The sequence below is a fragment of the Cebus imitator genome, unplaced genomic scaffold (genome assembly GCF_001604975.1).
Source record: "Cebus imitator isolate Cc_AM_T3 unplaced genomic scaffold, Cebus_imitator-1.0 Scaffold332, whole genome shotgun sequence".
Classification (NCBI taxonomy): Eukaryota; Metazoa; Chordata; class Mammalia; order Primates; family Cebidae; genus Cebus; species Cebus imitator.
In genome coordinates, this window is record NW_016107647.1 from 2144459 (window position 1) to 2164568 (window position 20110).

The window sequence follows — 20110 nt, forward strand, 5'->3', positions numbered from 1 at the left end:
TAATCTCTTCTTCAGTAGAAATGGAATAGCTTCATCTTTTTTTTTGATATTTATTTTAGGTTCGGGAGTACGTGGGTAGGTTTGTTAAATAGGTAAACTGCGTATTGCAGGGGTTTTTTGTACAAGTTATTTTGTTACCCAGATAAGAAGCATAGTATCCATTGGTAGTTTTTTGATCCTCACCCTCCTCTCACTCTCCACACTCAAGCAGGCCCTGGTGTCTGTTGTTCCCTTCTTTGTGTCCATATGTACTCAGTGTTTACCTCCCTCTTAAAAGTGAGAACATGCAGTATTTGGTTTTTTGTTCCTGTGTTAAGTTTGCGTAGGATGATGGCCTCCAGCTCTGTAAAGACATGATCTCATTATTTTTTATGGCTGCATAGTATTCTGTGGTATATATGCACCACATTTTCTTATTTCAGTCTACCATTGTTGGGCATTTAGGGGGATTCCATGTCTTTGCTATTGTGAAAAGTGCTGCAGTGAATATACATGTGCATGTCTTTATAGAAGAATGATTTATATTCCTTTGGGAATATACACAGTAATAAGATTGCTGGGTTAAATGGTAATTCTGTTTTAAGTTCTTTGAGAAATCACCAGACTGCTTTCCACAATGGCTGAACTGATTTACATTTCTACCAGCAGTGTGTAAGTGTTCTCTTTTCTCTACAACCTCACCAGCATCTGTTATTTTTTGACTTTTTAATAATAGACACTCTGACTGGTGTGGGATAGTATCTTACTGTGGTTTAGATTTGCATTTCTCTAATGATTAGTGCTGTTGAGTATTTTTTCATAAGCTTGTTGCTGCATGAATGCTATCTTTTGAAAAGTTTCTGTTCATGTCCTTTGCCCACTCTTTAATGAGGGTTGTCTGATTTAAGTTCCTTATAGATTCTGGATATTAGACCGTTATTGGATGTATGGTTTGCAGGTATTTTCTCCCCTTCTCTAGGCTGTTTACTGTTTGATAGTTTCTTCTGCTATGCAGAAGCTCTTTAGTTTCATTGGGTCCCATCTGTTAATTTTTGGTTTTGTTGGCAATCGCTTTTGGCATCTTTGTTATGAAGTCTATGTCCATAATGTTATTTCCTAGGTTATCTTCCAAGGTTTTTATAGTTTTTCATGTTAGATTTAAGTCTTAAATGTGCCTCATCTTTTTAAGCTTAAAATTATCTCACCTTAAAAACAAAACCTTAGTGTCTCTACCTTTTCTTTTTTGGGGGGTTGGTGGTGTATTTGTTTTGTGAAATCCAGCAAGTGAAGATAAACTGCAATAAATTTATAGCTTCTTCAATAAAATATCTTGAACAGGGGTATTAAAAGTGAAATCTCAGTACCAGACATTTGATTTGAGTATTGTGGATGGGATATTAGTCCTACACAGTATCAGCTTAAGTTTCTTTGTTATAGTTGTGGTATTTTTTCCTCTTTTACGTAATACCCTGTTTTTTTTCTCATTGGCTTTTTGTTTGTTTGTTTGTTTGGTGAGACAGAGTCTTGCTCTGTTGCCCAGGCTGGAGTGCAGTGGTACAATCTCGGCTCACTGCAACCTCTGCCTCCCAGGTTCAAGCAATTGTCCTACCTCAGCTTTCCAAGTAGCTGGGACTACCGTTGCGGGCAACTATGCCTGACTAATTTTTGTATATTTAGTAGAAATGGAGTTTCACAATCTTGGCCGGACTGGTCTCAAACTCCTGAACTCAAGTGGTCTGCTCACCTCTGCCTTCCAAAGTGCTGGGATTATGGGCGTGAGCTACCGCATCTGGCCTTTTCCCATTGTTAACACAAAGGCAAAAGCCCCTCTGTACTAATGAATCTAAGAGTATCGAATAGTAAGAATCACCAAAACGTGATTTCTTTCTTTTTTTTTTTTGAGACGGATTCTTGGTCTGTCACTCAGGCTGGAGTGCAGTGGCTTGATCTCTCTACTCACTGCAACCTCCACCTTCTCTATTCAAGCAATTCTCCTGCCTGAGCCTCCTGAGTAGCTGGGATTACAGGTGCATGCCACCATACCCAGCTAATTTTTGTATTTTTAGTAGAGACAGGCTTTCGCTATGTTGAGTACAGGAGTTTGAGACCAGCCTGGGCAACATAGTGAGTCCCTATTTCTACAAGAAATGAAAAAAAAATTAGCCAGACCTGTAGTCCAAGCTACTTGGGAGGCCGACGCAGAAGGATCTCTTGTTTCCAACAATTGAGGTTACAGGGAGCTTTTGACTGTGCCACTGCAGTCCAGTCTGGGCAACAGTGATATCCTGTCTCTAAAAAATTAAAAATAAATTTGAGAATGGCCATGAAAGTGAGCAGCCTAATTCTGATCTGTTTGTTTCTGAGCACTTCTCTGTAAGCTTAACAATGAAATAGTGCATCAGAGTAACTGATCAGTGTAACCTTCCCCATGTGGATGCTCCGAGGAATATGTTTTAGAATTTTAGTTAAATAGAAGCTTATTAGATGAAGCCACACAGTCTTAGGGAGCATACTCTTGGTTTATTAATAAAAAACTCAAGCAGCTGGGCAAATACACAATTAAGTAACCATTTTACCATAGGATAAGACTAGAATACCTTGAACATAGTTTTCTGCCTTAAGCTCACCAGAGGCTTTCTAATAACATTAAACTTGTTTTCAATAATTATAGATGTTCAAGACACAACTATACATTGTTCTAGGTGAAAGAACAGTATTCAGGTTTTCTACTCCTTAGAATTGTTGTTTTCTATAAAAATGCAAAAAACCTGAAGGAAACAATTCACCTAATTTTGTTGTTGTAAATGTGATTGCTTATGAATTGAAACATTGCTTTGATAAGCTTCCTTTTATATTCCTTGCGTGTCATACGTTGTCTTTATGTTACATAGTTTGTGATGAGTTATACATACCATAGAATCAACTTCAGTTTAAGCAGATAAATATTTGTGAGATTAGCAAATTCTTCTTAGGAATGTTTACCCATTGAGCCTTAAGATAAAGGGTCAACTTGCTTAAGTTTCTGTGCATAAAGATAAAATGCAAGCTGTTTTCTATTGTTAGAAGTGTAGCTTTATGAGAATAGGTATAAAGGTTTTGTGATCCAATTATAGTTAAGGAGGATTTAGGTCACAGTATAAATTACCTGTTTTAGGTCTACGTACTAGTTTGTGATATGTGTCCCTTGATTTTTGCTTATAGTTTTGTTTCGTTTTTTTGGGAGACAGTTTCTCACTATTGCCCAGTGGTATGATCTCTGCTCACTGCAACCCCTGCCTCCTGGGTTTAAGTGATCCTCCTTCCTCAGCCTCCCTAGTAGCTGGGACTACAGGTGTCTGCCACAATACCCAGCTGGTTTGTCCATGTTTTTGTGGAGAAGGGGTTTCACCATGTTGCCCAGGCTGGTCTTGAACGCCTGAGCTCAAGCCATCTGCCCGCCTTGGCCTCCCAAAGTGCTGGATTACAAGTGTGAGCCACTGCACTCAGCCTAACTTTTGCTCATAGTTCTATATCAGTATCTTTTATTGCATTAGGGTGCAGAGATGTGTGGATTAGTACAGAAATTCAAGACAAGTTTTACTTTCACATGTTGTTTTCACCATTATGAGGATTTGTAGCTCTAATGTTTTTCTAAATAAAATCAGTAAAACTAAATAAAATCAATGTCCTTATTTAGATGAGTGACTTGCTTTGTCCCATCAAGACTAAATGTACTGTTTTAGTGGGATTTACCTAAAAAGAGGTTAAAAAGAATTGGCTACCACTGAAACCGGGGAAAAAAAGTTTGCAAAATGCATTAATGTTCAGTGTGGAAAATATCAAAAGCCATTCTTTTTTTGTATGATTTCAGTGCTTTACATGTTTTTCTATAAATACTATCTTTTTCTTCTTTTGCATCCTGGAGGTTTTTTTTTTTTTTTCCTGTCTGTTTTTTACTTTTTTTTTTTTTTTTTGCATCCTGGAGGTTTTTTTTTTTTTTTCCTGTCTGTTATTTACTGTCTGTGGCTTCACAATACTGTATAGTTATAGTGCCATTTTAAAAATTACAGCTGGAAGCTCTGAAATGCATCCTGACAAACGAAGGCTGAATTGTGTGGCTTTAGGCCAACAGTAAGCTACTGTTGGAACAAATGAAATTAAGAAGTTAATACTATTTCAGATATGTGTTTATGTCCTTAGTCTTTCAGAGAATTGTTAAAACCAGAAATTTAAAAGTCACATCTTTGCTTTCCAACACTAGGAGTATGAAACATTTTACTTGCTTGTGAATCTACTATTTTAAATTTTATTTTTTGTGACAGCTTTCTGTAGATTTATTTAATATAATCTTCTGGGTTTTTTAAGCTCTCAGGAACAAGTATTTTCTTTTTCAGCATATCCACCCCAAGTAAAATTTATTGTAACTTTTGATTTTTAAATTTTTATTCTGGAATTTATAGAAATATTTTCTAAATAACATGCTTATGCTGCTAATTCTTTTTCTGTTTTGGATATCTTGACTTTCTATAATGAAAATGATCATTTAGTTTTCTTATTATCTTGTCCCTATCCATAGTTTATTAAAATTTGTTATATTTCAGTATACTGTTTACATTATGCCAATGTAAATATATTTACAGCTTGAGCTTTGTAGTATAATATTATTACACTTCCCTTTTTATATGATTTTTTGCTGTCTCTGGAGTTAATTGCTTTAATTTTTGTTACTTATAACTATCATTGGGTTCTCTCCAAATTCTGAAAGAACCGTAGACCTCTCAATATTTTCTTTTTTTCTTTCTCTTTATTTTTTTCTTTTCTTTTTTGTTGAGATGGAGTCTTGCTTTGTTGCACAGGCTGGTGTTCAGCAACACTTCCTTTGCTCATTGCAACCTCCACCTCCTAGGTTCAAGCGATTCTCCTGCGTCAGCCTCCTGAGTAGCTGGGATTACAGGTGTGCACCACTTTACCCACTAAGTTTTGTATTTTTAGTGGAGAAGAGGTTTAACCATGTTGGCCAGGCAGTCTCAAACTCCTGACCTCAGGTGATCTGCCTGCATTGGCCTCCTAAAATACTGGGATTACAGGTGTGAGCCACCGTGCCTGGCCTTATATATATATATATATATATACATATATATTTTTTTAAGACAAGGTCTTAATCTGTCACCCAGGTTGGAGTGCAGTGGCACAATCGCAGCTCACTACAGCCTTGACCCCCACCCCCACCCCAGTTTCAAATGATCCTCCCAAAATTTCTCAATATTTTATTTTTATTTTTTTTATTACACTTTAAGTTCTGGGGTACATGTGCAGATCATGCAGGATTGTTACATAGGTATACACATGCTGTGGTGGTTTGTTGCATCCATCTCCCTGTCATCTACATTACATATTTCTCCTATTTCAAAACAGTATGTACTGTTCTCACTTTCAGTTTTTCTTGGAGATATACTTCTGGAAGCTCTCACTTTTCCTCTGATCTGAATTGACTACTTTCCAAGACCATTGCACATCATTTGTTCTGGGACTCCTTAATCTATTAATAAATAAGATTCTTTGTTTCCTTGATTTCATATCCTCTTTTTGGTTTATTCCTTCCTTTTCTTGAAACATATTTTCTAGGAGCCTTATAGAATAAGGGTGCATGGAAGATAATTTTTCAGAAATTATACTCATTTCAAAATTTATTTTACCTTTATATTTTAATGGTAGTTTGGCTGAGTATTGAATTTTAGGTTGGAAATAAATTCCCCATGTGTTATATAAAACACTTGCATTGTTAGCTTTTAGCTTCTAGTATTGATTAAAAAAAAAAAAAAAATCTGGTGCCATTCTGATTGTTGACCCTCTGGGCATCACCTATTTTTCTCTCTAGAATTTCAAAAAACTCATCTCTGTTGTCCTGAAGTTGTACAATGATGGGCCTTGGTGTGGGTCACCTTGGCAGCCCAAGACATAGGACTCAGAAATACTCAGCAGACTTAGAAGTACCCAACCTTAAAAGTCTTTCTGAGTCCTTTCAATCTGGAAAACTCAAACACTGGATCTGGAAACATTGGCTTTTAAAAACTTCTTTCAATATTATTTTTATATTCTATATTTTAAATTATGTAACATTCTATTCATATAAAATAAACATATAAGCTATGACACACAATAATACACTACCTGTGAACCAGCCACACAACTTAAGAATGGGAACATTACCATTGCTATGCTTTTGTAACTCTTTACAGCTCTCCTACTGTCCTAAATTATATATTTCAGTCCCTTGACTTTTAAAAGAATAATTACTACAAATGTTTGTTGACACTAAACAACTATTGTTTAGTTTTGCTTGTTTGGGAGCTTTGTAAAATGATACCATAGCTTATATAGTCTTTTAGGACTTGCTTTTTATGCAAAAATAGGTTTCTAAGATTGATCCATGTTATCACATAGAGCTTTATTTATCATAAATAAATATTTATATCATATTTATCATAAATAAATCATATGATTTATTTAATTTCCTTCCCCACCTATATATCTTTTTCTTAGTCAGTGGTTAGATCTCCTAATTTACCATTTAGTGGTGTTTTCTTTGTTCTTTCTTATTTTTCTCTTTGTCTTTTGTTTTAATTTCTGGGAGATTTCCTTAAAATTTATTTTCCAATTATTTCACTAAATATTTTATTTCTGCTATTATGTTTTTAATTTGCTGAGTGATTCTTTTTGTCTATGAATGCTTTTTTTTATGTAGCATCCTTTTCTTGTTTTATATATTTATTTTCTTTTGTCTCTGAGGATATTTTCTTTTGCTTCTTGTAATATGTCTGTCTGTTCTGAGTTTCTTCCCCACTAGGTGTTTTAGTTTGTGTCTTTTATGTTAAAGACTTCTCGGCCGGGCGCGGTGGCTCACGCCTGTAATCCCAGCACTTTGGGAGGCCAAGGCGGGTGGATCACGATGTCCAGATATCAAGACCATCCTGGCCAACATGGTGAAACCGTGTCTCTACTAAAAAAGTACAAAAACTAGCTGGGCGTGGTGGTGCACACCTGTAGTCCCAGCTACTTGGGAGGCTGAGGCAGGAGAATTGCTTGAACCCGGGAGGTAGAGGTTGCAGTGAGCCAAGATTGCGCTACTGCACTCCAGCCTGGCAATAGAGTGAGACTCGGTCTCAAAAAAAGGAAAAAAAAGACTTTTCTCAAGTGTCTGGTCAATCATGGCTTTCTTCTCCTATTTGAGAGAGGCATTAAAATGGTATGGGAAACTCTGTGAGGACAGAGAATAGTTTACTGCAGGGCCCTTCAGTTGTCAGTATCTATAGGTCTTTTCTCCATTTTTCTCTGAGAAATTGTTAAAACCTTTGCTTTTGGGAATGGGTGGATGATGGTGGTGATAATTAGGTTTGGTGCCTATGTTCTGTAAAATGAGGTGGAAAAGGACTGAAATTCTCATCTTTTGGCTTAGTCTATCTGTCCTTAGAATGATGTTCTGTTTTTCACCTTTTATAATTTTATTAACATCTTTTATCTATTGTTGCCTCCTCTCCAATTCTCTTTGCCTTTATAGATTTATGCCTTTCATTATTCAATTTTAGTAGGAGCTAGGATAAGTCTTGTAGTAGAGAGCTAGGGTAAGTCTACGTTTAATCCATGCTTCCCAAACTTGTATTAGAATGGAACTTTCAGGGGCTTTGATACAGGCTTGCCCACTAAACTCTTCTTTGTCCCTAAAGTAAAGAAATCACTAGGAATTTCTTTAATTATTTAATAATTTAATCTTCTAATGATTTTAATCCAGGTTACTCATTTTGTTTAGCACATACACAGCCCTTTGAAATATAGGGAACTACAGTTTTGAAGTCAAAAAGACAAAAACTAGAATCCATTTGTTTCCAATTGTAACAATTAAAAGAACATTTCTGGCTGGACTGAGTGGCTCACCCCCTGTAATCCCAATACTTTAGAAGACTGAGGCAGGAGGATTGCTTGAAGTTAAGAGTTTGAGACCAAACTGGGCACATAGCAAGACTCCATCTCTACAAAAAAAAAAAAACAATAAAAATATTAGCTAAGTGTGGTGGCACCCTGTAGTTCCAGCTACTTAGGGGGCTGAGGTGGGAATCGCTTGAGCCCACAAGTTTGAGACTGTAGTGAGCTGTGATCTCACCAGTGAACTCTGGCCTGGGCCACAGAGTGAGACCCTGTCTCTCTCTCTCTCTTTCTCTCTCTCTGTCTCAACTAAACAAAACAAACAAAAAAACTATAGCAAAATCACTTTGGTAGTTACTTTCTGTCTCAAATTCTCTTCACTGAATAACAAACATGTCATTTTCTTTTCATTGGCCTACAGTGTCATAGACGGAATCATCTTTTAAATGTCACCAGGTGCAGTGGCTCACACCTGTAATCCCAGCACTTTTCAGAGGCCAAGGTTGGCAGATTCCTTGAGCCCAGGAGTTCAAGACCAGCCTGGCCAGCATGGCAAAACCCTATCTCTAGGAAGATACAAAAAAAAAATAGCCAGGCATGGTTGCCTGTGCCCACAGTTCCAGCTGCTTGGGAGGCTGAAGTGGGAGGTTTGCTTGAGCCCAGAAGGTCAAGGCTGCAGTGAGCTGAGATTGTATAACTGTACTCCAACTTGGGTGACAGAGCAACACCCTGTCTTAAAAAAAAGGAGGGGGACTTTTTGTATTAAGGCTTAGTCTTCTTAATTTTAGTATGGTGAAAGAAATCTGGATTAAGGTATATAACTGAGGCCTGGTTTTTAGTATGTCTTATGTTTGAATGTTACTTTGAACCATGTGAAATTGCCAATATTTGAACAGTCCTGGTTCACAAAAGTGGTGGTTTTATATGATGCAGCATAATAAAGTACCATAACAGCTTAGTTAAAAGACTCTTCTGTCCAGTATAGGAATTCATTCTGTAGCATTCTTGGGAACATTCTGGTAGGAGAAAAGGATGAGGTAAAATGGGGATTTTTTCATACTAAGTAAGGGAGAGAGTTGAGGTCCCATTGAGTACAACTAGTAGGTCCTAGAGCTGCATCAGGATTTCTGTGATGTGCTACAAGCTCTACACTACTGAGGCTGAAGGCTCTAAATTCCTTGATGTGACAGTTAGATATACAGTGCCCACAAATTTGAATACTACCACACACTCTCCAAATACCTGGCTGACAAGCTTTGGACCTGTATAGGATTTCAGCAAATTTCAATTTAGCCAAAATAGTATTACTTAATTTTATTTACTCTGTGTATAATTTTTGTGTGTGTTTCCTTAGGCTAGTGATCAAACTTTAAAATGATAATTAAAGTGTCCTGGGGTTTAAAACATTGTAAAAATAAAATATGCAACAACAGTAGCCAAAAGGGGTCGGGGGAGGACTGATGGAAATAAATTGCTTTAAAGGCCATGTATTATTTGGATTTGGCTAAGGTAGACTATAAGTTTGGAATGCATGATGTAATTTGCAGGGTAACCACTTGAAGAATACCACAAAAAATGTAACTATGTTATATCATCTTTCTTCTGTTTAGTATTTGCATGATATATTTTCCATCAGGTGAGTTAAACTTTAAGGCAAGAAGTATTACTGGAGATAAAGAATGACATTTCATAAGGCTAAAATGGTCCTCTTAATAGGAAAACATAACAATTCTAAACAATCCTCCCTTGTTGCTTGGTTTGCTAACCATTTGTGTGGTCTTTGGGGCCTTTATGTTGACCAGTGTTTTCATTTTTCACTGCTAGAGATGTTTTTGTAGTCTGTGAGAGAAGAGTTGTTTGTCTCTCTGACTAAGGTAATTACGTTCATATTCAATATGCTCGGGGCATTGCCAGCAATTGCAAGGAATACCACTTGAAAGAACAAAACCTTAGACATATAATGATTTCATTTAGTGTTCTAATTATTTTAATGTAATTATTGTCATTTTTAAGATGCTAAGTATGAGCGATGGGATTTAGATAAGGACTGAGAAATTGATTATATTTTTAAATAATTTTTTAATGTTGTGTGATTATGAGTAATAAGATATTAAAAAGAACAAATCAAAAGAGTAGATATTTGTTCATTTGCTCATTTTTAACTTGATGAAAGACAGCTCTGATGCCAGAAACACTAAATAACACTTTTTAGTACAGAAGCCAAATAGAACATGTAAAAGTACAAGAACTATCACTGTATATGATCAATTGTCCAGAAACTACTGTGAGTGAAGAAGTAGAAATGACATGAAGTGGACTGATCTTGCTTCTAGAGAAAATGAATTTGGGCCGGACCTTGAGTATAGGATCATATGTTAGCATCTGCCCTGGAGAGCAATTCACAAAAGCAAAAACAGACATGGGCCAGGTGTGGTGGTTCACACCTGTAATCCCAGCATTTTGGGAGGATGAGGCGGGCAGATCACAAGGTCAGGAGTTCAAGACCAGCCTGGTCAACATGGTGAAATCCTGTGTCTACTAGAAGTATTTTTGTATTAAGTATTTTATTAATGCTTAATTGCTATAACCACTATTATCAGTGTATCCTTCCTTACTATGATGTATGTGCTTATCTGCCTATAAAAGTTTACAGTATTATATATAGGTTAGTTCAGTTTGTTTGTTTTTTAATCCAGCCAGTATCATACTACAAAAATTAGCAGGCTATGGTGTGCGCCTGTAATCCCAGCTACTTGGGAGGCTGAAGCAGGAGAATTGTTTTAACCTGGGATGTGGAGGTTGCAGTGAGCCAAGATCACACCACTGCTCTCCAGGCTGGGTGACAAAGCAAGACTCCGTCTTGGAAGAAACAAACAAAAACAGGTGTGTACAGTCAGAAATATTTGTACTGGCAGAAATGTGGAAGTAACCTAAATGGTCATCAAGAGAATGGCTAAGTAAATTGTTCTGTTTATACTGTACTGTGTGACAGTTAAAATAATGTAGGACATATGTACTGACAGAAAAATTTGAGTAAGTTGTTAAACTTTTAAAAAAGGAGGTCACCAATAATATGTGTAGTACAATACTGGTTGGATTTAAAAAATCCAAACTGAACTAACCTGTATATAATGCGGTATACTTTTATAGGCAGATAAGCACATAAATCATAGTAAGGAAGGATATACTGATAATAGTGGTTATAGCAATTAAGCATTAATAAAATACTTATGTAATCAAGAATAAAGAAAAAAGCCCAAATGGAAATTTATGAAAAGACTAGTAGTGGTTATTTCTGCACAGTTACTTTATGAATACATTTTATTTCTTTTTTTATACTTTCTCAATTTTTATAGGTAAAATATTTTATTGGAAAGTGTTAACTCATAATGGGCCATTTATAAATGGGAGATAAATAACAAGCAGCTAATAAAATTAATTCTAACAAAATGGAAAAGAAAAACTAGTGGAATTTAAGTAGATGGAAAGATGAGGGAGTTTGTAGGTAGGGGAGATGGAGGAAAGTGAGAGAAAGAAATACAGTCTAAAGTTTTCTAGAGCCATCAAGCACTGTCTTATATTTTTTAAGCCATTCGTGCAACAGATATTGCTATGAATATGATAGGATCCTAGCCCTTCATATATTGCTGTGAATAGGATAGGATCCTAGCCCTTGAAGAACTTGAGTTGTTGAAGGAGATACAAACAAGCAAATTACCATATGATGTGAGAAGAAAGAATCAGTAATGGAAAAGGGGTTAGTGAGGGTTGATAGAGAAAGCATTCCTGAAAGAACAGAAATGTAAGCTGAGATTTGGAGTTCAGTGAAAGTAGTGTGAAATGTGTGGAGAGGGAGAAACTATCAGCACATGAAATACCTTGTAACTATTTTAACAACTTGATTTCATTTTTTTTACACGTTCTTTGCAACATAGTGAAAAATAATCATGTTAGTTGTCTGGTGCTTAGTAGGTACATAATAAATACTAATGGAATGAATGGTTGTATATTTAGAGAGTCATCCTGAAAGGTTAAATTGCAAAATATGCCATCTACTTGGAGAACAATGTTAAATTGTCAAGGAGAGTGGCATTATATGAATACTCACATGGAAGCATATACAGAAAATGAGAAAAGCGACAGAATTAACTTCAAGAGATTTTGAAAATAGCTTTGTCTAAAGATGAAAAATTAACTTCTAAGTAACTTCCTAAAAAGATTTACAAGACCACAGTGAGATGCTATGATACCTCTATCGGAATGAATCCAATTAAAAAAAAATTAAGAGTTGGCAAGGATATAGAGCAACTGGAACATCCATACGTTATTGTAAGAGTGTAAATTAATACAACCACAGTGAAACCCATTTGATAATACCTGGTAAAACAAAGTCTTACTCTGCCCTTTAGAATTTCCATTTCTAGGCTGTATATACCCAAGAAAAATATACATATATGAGCTCCAAAACGATCTATGATAATTTTATAGCAGATTTATAATAGAGAAAAAGTAGATATAGCACAGATCCAAAAGTAGAATGGATAAATGGTGGTATTATTCACACACTGGCATAAAGTAATAATAATAAAAAAAGAACTGTTACACACAACTACATGGATGGATTGCAAAGGCATGATGAGCAAAAGAAACCACACACAAGATTCCTTTATATGAAATTCAAGAACAAGCAAAGTTATTTATGATAGAAGTCAATTACAGTTGTCTATTGGGGAAAGAGTAGTGAAGAGATTAGGAACCTTGTGGGGCAGCAAATATTCTATATCTTGATATGGACATAGATGTTTTATATCTTTATATGTTTATGGCTGTGATTCTATATATATATATATATATATATATATATATATAAAACAGTGAATGTGTGTACGTACATACATACACATACACACAAAATAAATTTGTGTGTTGATATGAAATTTCAAGACATTTCACAGAGAATCTAATAGAAAATGGTTTTAAAGTAAGGATATGTTTAGGAAAATTAGCATCTTGACCATAACCTTGCCAAGAGAGGTTAGAGGAGCATGTGGAAATGCCATCTCTGAAAAATATCATTACAGAATAGGCAACAACCTTGTTTGATGAGTTAGTTGGATAGCAGAAACTGGGACAAATAGCCCCTTGAAACTACTTTCTGCTCCTCCCTTCTTACCTTTCTTTTTTCCTTTTGTTTATTTACTGCAGGTAACACATGTTAAGAGTTTTTTTAGGAGAAAGAAATGTGGAACCCAAAATATTGCTAATATAAAAGGAGTCAGGCTTAATTTAGCATGTTTCAAAGAGCCATGTCCAAGTCACCCAAATAAAGTCTGTATTTGGTAAGGTTAGCTGTTCTTTAAATCAACCGTCACAAGGTAAGGAATTATATATGGTTAGATTCTCAAATTTTTAATCACCAGCATCTTTTAGCTTCTTACTACTTAACAAATTCCTCTGCTTTCATGTTATATATATTGACACTTGCAGGGGTTTTTGTAAATAACTACATAAATTACTTAATCTGTTCTTCAGGTGAATATAATAAAATAAGCTATCTGTATTGTTGTTTATTGTGGGATTGCCAAAAGAATCTCATCATTTAAGAGGCCTGAAATGCCACAGAAAATCCTAAAACTGGCAGCATTATTGACTAAACATTTTGAAAGTAGACTAAACATTTTGAAAGTAGATTTCTTCTCTCCTTGCTTTAAATGTGGACAGTAACTAAAAGAATAATAATTTCTGAAAGAGCCTATTACTTTCTTATTTGTTAATGATGAGCTATTCCCATTTGGGCAGTTTGTAGGAAAATAGTTAACAAATCTGTGCAATTTAGAAAGGAGAAATGACTGAATTTTGTTACTATTTATGTTTCTATTCCATCAGTAAAAAACCATTCTAAACACTTCTTTAGGCTGAAAACAGATTGCCTTCTTAATGAGAGAAACTAAGTTTTACTTACCACTTGTTTCACACCTGTCTCTTTCTCTCTCTCTCTCTTTTTTTTTTTTTTTTTGGTTGGAAAGAATCTTATAGCAATGATTTGGCATTCTAGTTGCCTAAATCAATCAGAAACAGTATGTGTTTAAGGCAGTATGTCTTTCTGTAAGGCACTTCATTATTGCCACATCAGTATTTCCTTAGTCCTTCCTACATTCCTAGGAGATAATTTCAGAGTACTCTGTTTCATTATCCGTAGGAGAAAAATGGAGATACTGATACTCTTACCATTCAAAAACCAAAAAAGCACACAACTCGGGGTGCTGTGTCAACCTACTTTCTACTTGGAATTAAATTTTAATCAGTTAGCTTACCTATTAGGTTATATTGTGTTCTCTGAACTTTAGGTATGAAGGAGTCTTTACTCTTGATTATAGTTGTTGATCTAAAAGCTTTATAGCTTTGGAAGTTTACAAAAAGTACACTTAGTTATGTTCAACCTGTTTTCTGCTTAAGGTTTTTAAGAGTAAAAGGTTTGTTTGGTTTGTTTTGAGACAGGGTCTCTGTGTCGCCCAGGCTGGAGTGCAGTGACAGGATCTTGGCTCACTGCAACCTCCGCCTCCCAGACTCAAGTGATCCTCCTACCTCAGCCTTCTGAGTAGGTGGGACTACAGACCTGTGCCACCATGCCCAGCTAATTTTTGTGTGTGTGGTTTTTTTTTTGTAGAGATGATGTTTTGCCATGTTGCCCAGGCTATTCTTGAACTTCTGAGTTCAATCGATCTGCCTGCCTCGGCCTCCCAGAGTGCTGGAATTACAGGCATAAGCACCCATATAAAAATGTTTTATATATACATTTTGGTTTGGTAATTTTTTTTTGAGACTTGGCATCCTACTATTTGTTTGAATTTGATGCATCTTCTCTGGTCTTCCCGAGATATTATCAAATATGTGTGTTATTTTTTAGGTGAATATTTTTAAAAATTTTACATCCTATTTGGTGATAATTGGATATTGGTAGTGTATGATATGGACATAGTTGAGAATAATCATTGCATAAAAACCTGTCTTTTGAACTTCATTTTTATGTTTCTTACCTGAAGAAAAAAGTTACAAATACTATATGGTTTCCTCATAATATTAAGGTTTTATTTATTTTTTGTTTTTAGAGATAGGGTCTCACCCTGCTGCTTAGGCTGGAGCATCATGCCTCACTGCAGCATCAAATTCCTGGAGTTAGGCAATCCTCCCACCTCAGTCTCCTGAGTAGTTAGGACTATATAGGCACATGCTACCACACCTTGCTAATTTTTTTTTCTTATTTTTTGTAGAGACAGGGCCTAGCTTTGTTGCCCAGGCTGGTCTTGAACTTATGGTGTCAAGTGGTCCTCCTGCCTTAGCTTCCCAAAGCATTGGGATTACATGTGTGAGCCATATTGAGGTTTTAGAGAGAGAAATTACTACTTTTTGAAGAGTTGGGATACTACAGTAGTTTCCCCTTATCCATAGGAGTTATTTTCCAAGACCCCCAGTGGAGGTCTGAAACTGAAGATAGTACTGAACCCTGTATATACAGTCTTGTGTCATTTAACAATGGGATACCTTCTGAGAAATACGTTAGATGATCTCATCATTGTGAGAACATCATAGGGTGTCCTTACATAAACCTAGATAGCATAACCTACTATACACCTAGGATATATGGTATAGCCTGTTGCTCCTAGGCTATACACCTATACAGTGTGTCACCATACTGAATACTGTAGGCAGTTGTAATCCAGTGGTATGTATTTGTGTATCTAAACATAGCTAAACATAGAAAAGGTACAATAAAAATACAGTATTATAATCTTTTTTTTCCCTAACATACTGCTAGTAGAGACAGAACAGTATTATAATCTTATGGGACCATTGTCATATATGTGGCTCATGTTAACTGAAAACATGACTGTAATATGTTTTTTCCTATACAGATATATCTGTGATAAAGTTAAATTCAGAAATTAGGCATAGTAAGATGTTAACAACAGTAACAATAAACTAGAACAATTAGAACAGTAGGCCAGCATCACTCCTCTTGTGCTTTGTGACCATTATTAAGTAAAATAAGGGTTATTTGAATACAACACTGCCATAAGGCAACAGTCAATTTGATGACCAGATCACTTACTCAGTGACTAGCAGGTGGGAGCCAGGGCTGGATATGCTGGACAAAGGGATGATTCACATCCCAAGTAGGATGGCATGAGGTTTTGTCATGCTACTCAGAAAGGCACGTAATTTAAAACTTCTGAATGGTTTATTTTTGGAATTTTCCATTTAAATATTTTTGGATTGCAGTTGACTGTGGATAATGAACTGCAGGTAAGGGAGGACTATTGTAATACAAATTTTAGAGAGTTGTTTTGAGAAATCGGTGGGGTAATAAATGTGAACTGCCTAACATAGTGACTGTACATAGTAGGCTCATTCCAACAAAGGCTTTAAATGTAGCATATGATGTAATTTTGCTCATGGGAAGTTGAGAGGCACTGGAACAGGAAAAAATATATCTATATACTGAAGAGTTCTGCCCTAATCAGTTACTAAATTCATTAAGTAATGAACAATTCCAAGAGGATCACATAGACTGGAAAGTTTCCTTAAATGAAATGTTGTCCTCCCAGTGGTTGTCTGGAAGCAGACCCAAACAGAGGAAGAGTGGCAAAGATGGGAAAAATTTTTGGAACTGCTCTTATGGTTATTTTTCATACCTCTTTACCTGCATTGATTCATTCTGAGCTGATCCTTTTGTTTGTTTTGTGTGTAGATTTTTAAAAATTGCTTTATTCCAACAAGGGAAGGCAATTACCTTAGGAGGCCACTTTAATGTGTTTAACTTTGGCACAAGTTGAAGTCACTGTCGGAGTATGCCTCTCTGCACCTGACATTCCTTCCTGAAGCAGGACCCCTCCCTGTGAATAAGAGGAAAGGCTTGGCCAATTATGCTAGACAAAGCCGCACAGCTGCCGAGCCCAGCTGGGAGGAGTTTCCTTCTTGAGCAGGGAGCTGGTACAGTCAGGGGCTTGCTTTTCACCACCTCCTTTTTTCACACTGCTTTACCTTAGAGGATTACCTAAGGTGGAGGTAGAGAAGGGAGTTTTGCTGTCTGCAGTGGACACTCTCCTCCGGGAGGGCTTGAGAGGGGAGGAATTGGTGCCGTTGCCCGTCTCCTACTTGGAGCAGATGCTGTCCGACCCCAGCACGCCACTTCTCCTCCCAGAGGGACCAGAACATCAGGTCTGTCCCCTGGAATTTCAGGTAGCACCACAGCGGCATCCTCGCCTAGTGGTCAGGTGGAAAGGGAAGGGGTGGTCCTTGTGTCTGGACCCCTCACAGCTGACTCACAGGAAGTGCTAGAAGAGCTTGGCACTGGACTCAGCAGCTCCAGGATTACTGCCCCACCCGCCCTGCCCTCTCCCACGTAGGTTTTGCAGTGTCTCTTGATAGAACAATGAAGGCATTCCAAGTTTGCTAAGACTCCCAGGGAAATTCTTTGCACTTCTCTGGCAGTCTTCAAAATGTTTTGCCACCGACTTTCCCAAGAAGCTGTTGTTTAAAAAACCCTTCCTTCGTGGATTGCTTTGTCTGAAGATCCTCTGAGTGATCATGGTTCAGCGCTTTAGCCTCAGGAGACAGCTATCCAAGGTGGGTCGGTAGTTTTGTGTGTTTGTGGAGGGGAAACTCTCAACTTGCTTCAGCATGGTTCCTTTTTCTCTGGAACTGTTCTGTCAAGCCTGCCGTCCTCCAGCGCTAAGGAGGGGCTGGGGGAGGAAGCGCTGCCTTTTGTTCTTTCATCTGACAGGCACAAAGCTTGAAGGCTGACTGCACTGGCAGCCCCAGATTGTGTTCCCCTAAAACTGCAGCTGTCATCTGAATTTGGGCAAAGTCGTAGTTTGCTCCTGAGATAGAATTTCCAGAAGGGTGTGTGTAACAGAGATAATTGTGGGTTGAAAGTGTGTATTTAATAAGCAATTAATCTAGCAGCTTGTGGACCAAGAGGAGAAAACCTTCTTGGTCTGTGGAATCAGTGCTTTTGTACATTTCACTATTAAACTGAGAAAAACTACCACAAAATAGTTCAACGAGCAAGGCTTGCATTAAAATGTTAAAATGAGTGGTTGTGTTGAAACTTGAATACTTAATGAAGTACGTGAAAAGCAGTTTCGGAGAGGCTCACAAAGCAGTTTTTACAGAGTTCTGACTGAAAAGCAGGTTCCATGTGTACAGCTTTTGGGGAAAAGTTTTTTTAACCTAAGAAAATCATACTTAAAATAGTAAAAAGGTGAAGCACTGATTTAAGAGAGGATGGTGATTTATGAAATCAGCCAGCCCTCCTTGGTCATTGAGTTTAGCTAGTACAGAAACTAATAAGCAAAGAGGTGTGGTAAGAGTTGAGCTTTATTTCAAAACCCATTGTTTTCTTTAAAAGCTCTATTTAAAAAAATGTAGCAGTTAGTGGCGCAGTTGTGTTGTAGTTCATACCCTGAATACAGAAGCTTAAACAAGTAGTAAATCAGTAGGCATTCTTCACTGCCTTGGCTATTAATCAGAATTATTAAATCCTGAAATGTGTTGTGATCTTAAGGGAAAACCTTTAGTTCCTCACAGATGACCCCAGTGTAGAGTGTGTACACTGACGCAGAAATGAGCTAAGTGCCTGCCTCCATCCCTGTGTCAAATTGCATAGCTTTTTTTGGGACCTCTAAAGCTAATGGGATTTTTAGGAGTATTAAAATATATTTCACTTGCTTCCCTTACCCCCTGCTCCATGGGGGGTGTGTGTGGGGGGGGTTGTGTGTGTGTGTGTGTGTGTGTGTTTGAAAGCCTCCACATTTCTCCTACACAATAAAAAGAATCATTTTTCTTGCTCTTTCAATGTCCGCCAGTGTTTGTATTTTCATATATGTAGTACATTTAAAAAGCAGATGTATAGATTCTCAGGGCAGTGACATTCCTGCACAAGAGTGTCTGATAATTGAGAACCAGGTGATACTTTTCTAATTAGAAGATAGTACATTATGGGTATTTTGCTGCCAATACTTCTCTCCCAATTATTTTTTAAACTTTACCCTTTTCACTCTGTACTATGTATATGACAATGATTTACAAAAAGGATATTTTCGATGGAATAGGATGCATCCTTTCTATAATACGAAGAAAGGTACATTACTTAAAAGCATTCAAAGATGTAGCCTTTTTTCATTCCTTTTACTGGTGGTACCCCTCTTGCTCATTTTAATGTGATTTGTGGATCCTATAATGGTTGATCTAGACCAAATCTAAGGAAATCTGTTGTCTATCAAATTTGTTGTTCTATTAGAGTAATTAACTGAAAAAATATTTTTTATTATTTCAGTCTGTAGGTACTTAAATATGAAGGAGAAACGGAATAGTTATGTTAGTGAGATTAAAAACAAAAAAAACTCAGCAAATGGACCAGCCTGCTCAACATGGCGAAACCTTGTTTCTACTAAAAATACAAAAATTAACTGGGCATGGTAGTATGTGCATGTGGTCCCAGCTACTTGGGAGGCTGAGGCAGGAGGACCACTTGAACCCAGGAGGTAGAGGTTGCAGTGAGTCGAGATCGTGCACTGCACTCCAGCCTGGGCGACAGAGTGAGACTCTGTCTTAAAAAAAAAAAAAAAAAAATCAGCAAATGCATTGTGTCTCAGTTTATCTTTTCAGCTAAATCCATAGGTTACTGAGAGCAGAGGACCTGCCATATCCCAGTTTATGACATTTCTGGCACACATTGAACACTTAAAATTGGTTTTTCATAGATTAAAATAAAAACAGTTGAATAGCAGCAATTTCAGATATTTCCAACTTTAGTAACATATTTTTGCTAATAAGTAATTTTCCACAAGAATAGAGTTGTCAAGAGATTTGAGTTTTAAAAATTTTCTATTTTAACAAAAAGAAGTACTGTTGTGACCATCTTTAAATTGTCTTGGAAATTTTCTGAAAGAAGATATAAATGTTTGCAGTAATTTTAAGACTAATATTCACTTTAGATGCTTTTTATATTAACGTTGTATAAGGTTGTAGTCATGCTTACTTACACTAGGTATTTTCCTTAGAATATTTGGCTGGGCGCGGTGGCTCACACCTGTAATCCCAGCACTTTGGGAGCTCGAGGTGGGTGAATCACAAGGTCAACAGTTCGAAACCAGCCTGGCCAACATGGTGAAACCCCATCTTTACTAAAAATACAAAAAAAATTGGCTGGACATGATGGTGTGCATAT

General features: G+C 36.7%; 1 protein-coding gene across 8 annotated transcripts in view; it reads left to right on the forward strand.

Moving 5' to 3' along the window:
- TMCC1 (transmembrane and coiled-coil domain family 1) overlaps positions 1-20110 on the forward strand; it is a 253902-nt gene that overhangs the window by 86105 nt on the left and 147687 nt on the right. The window contains exon 1 of one of the 8 annotated variants that reach the window (XM_037730138.1): positions 16021-17505. The exons of the other annotated variants lie outside the window; for them this stretch is intronic. Within the exon in view, the coding sequence (XP_037586066.1) occupies positions 17467-17505 (39 nt within the window). The 5' untranslated portion in view covers positions 16021-17466. Of the gene's footprint in view, positions 1-16020; positions 17506-20110 lie in introns of those variants that run through there. 8 annotated transcript variants of the gene reach the window in all.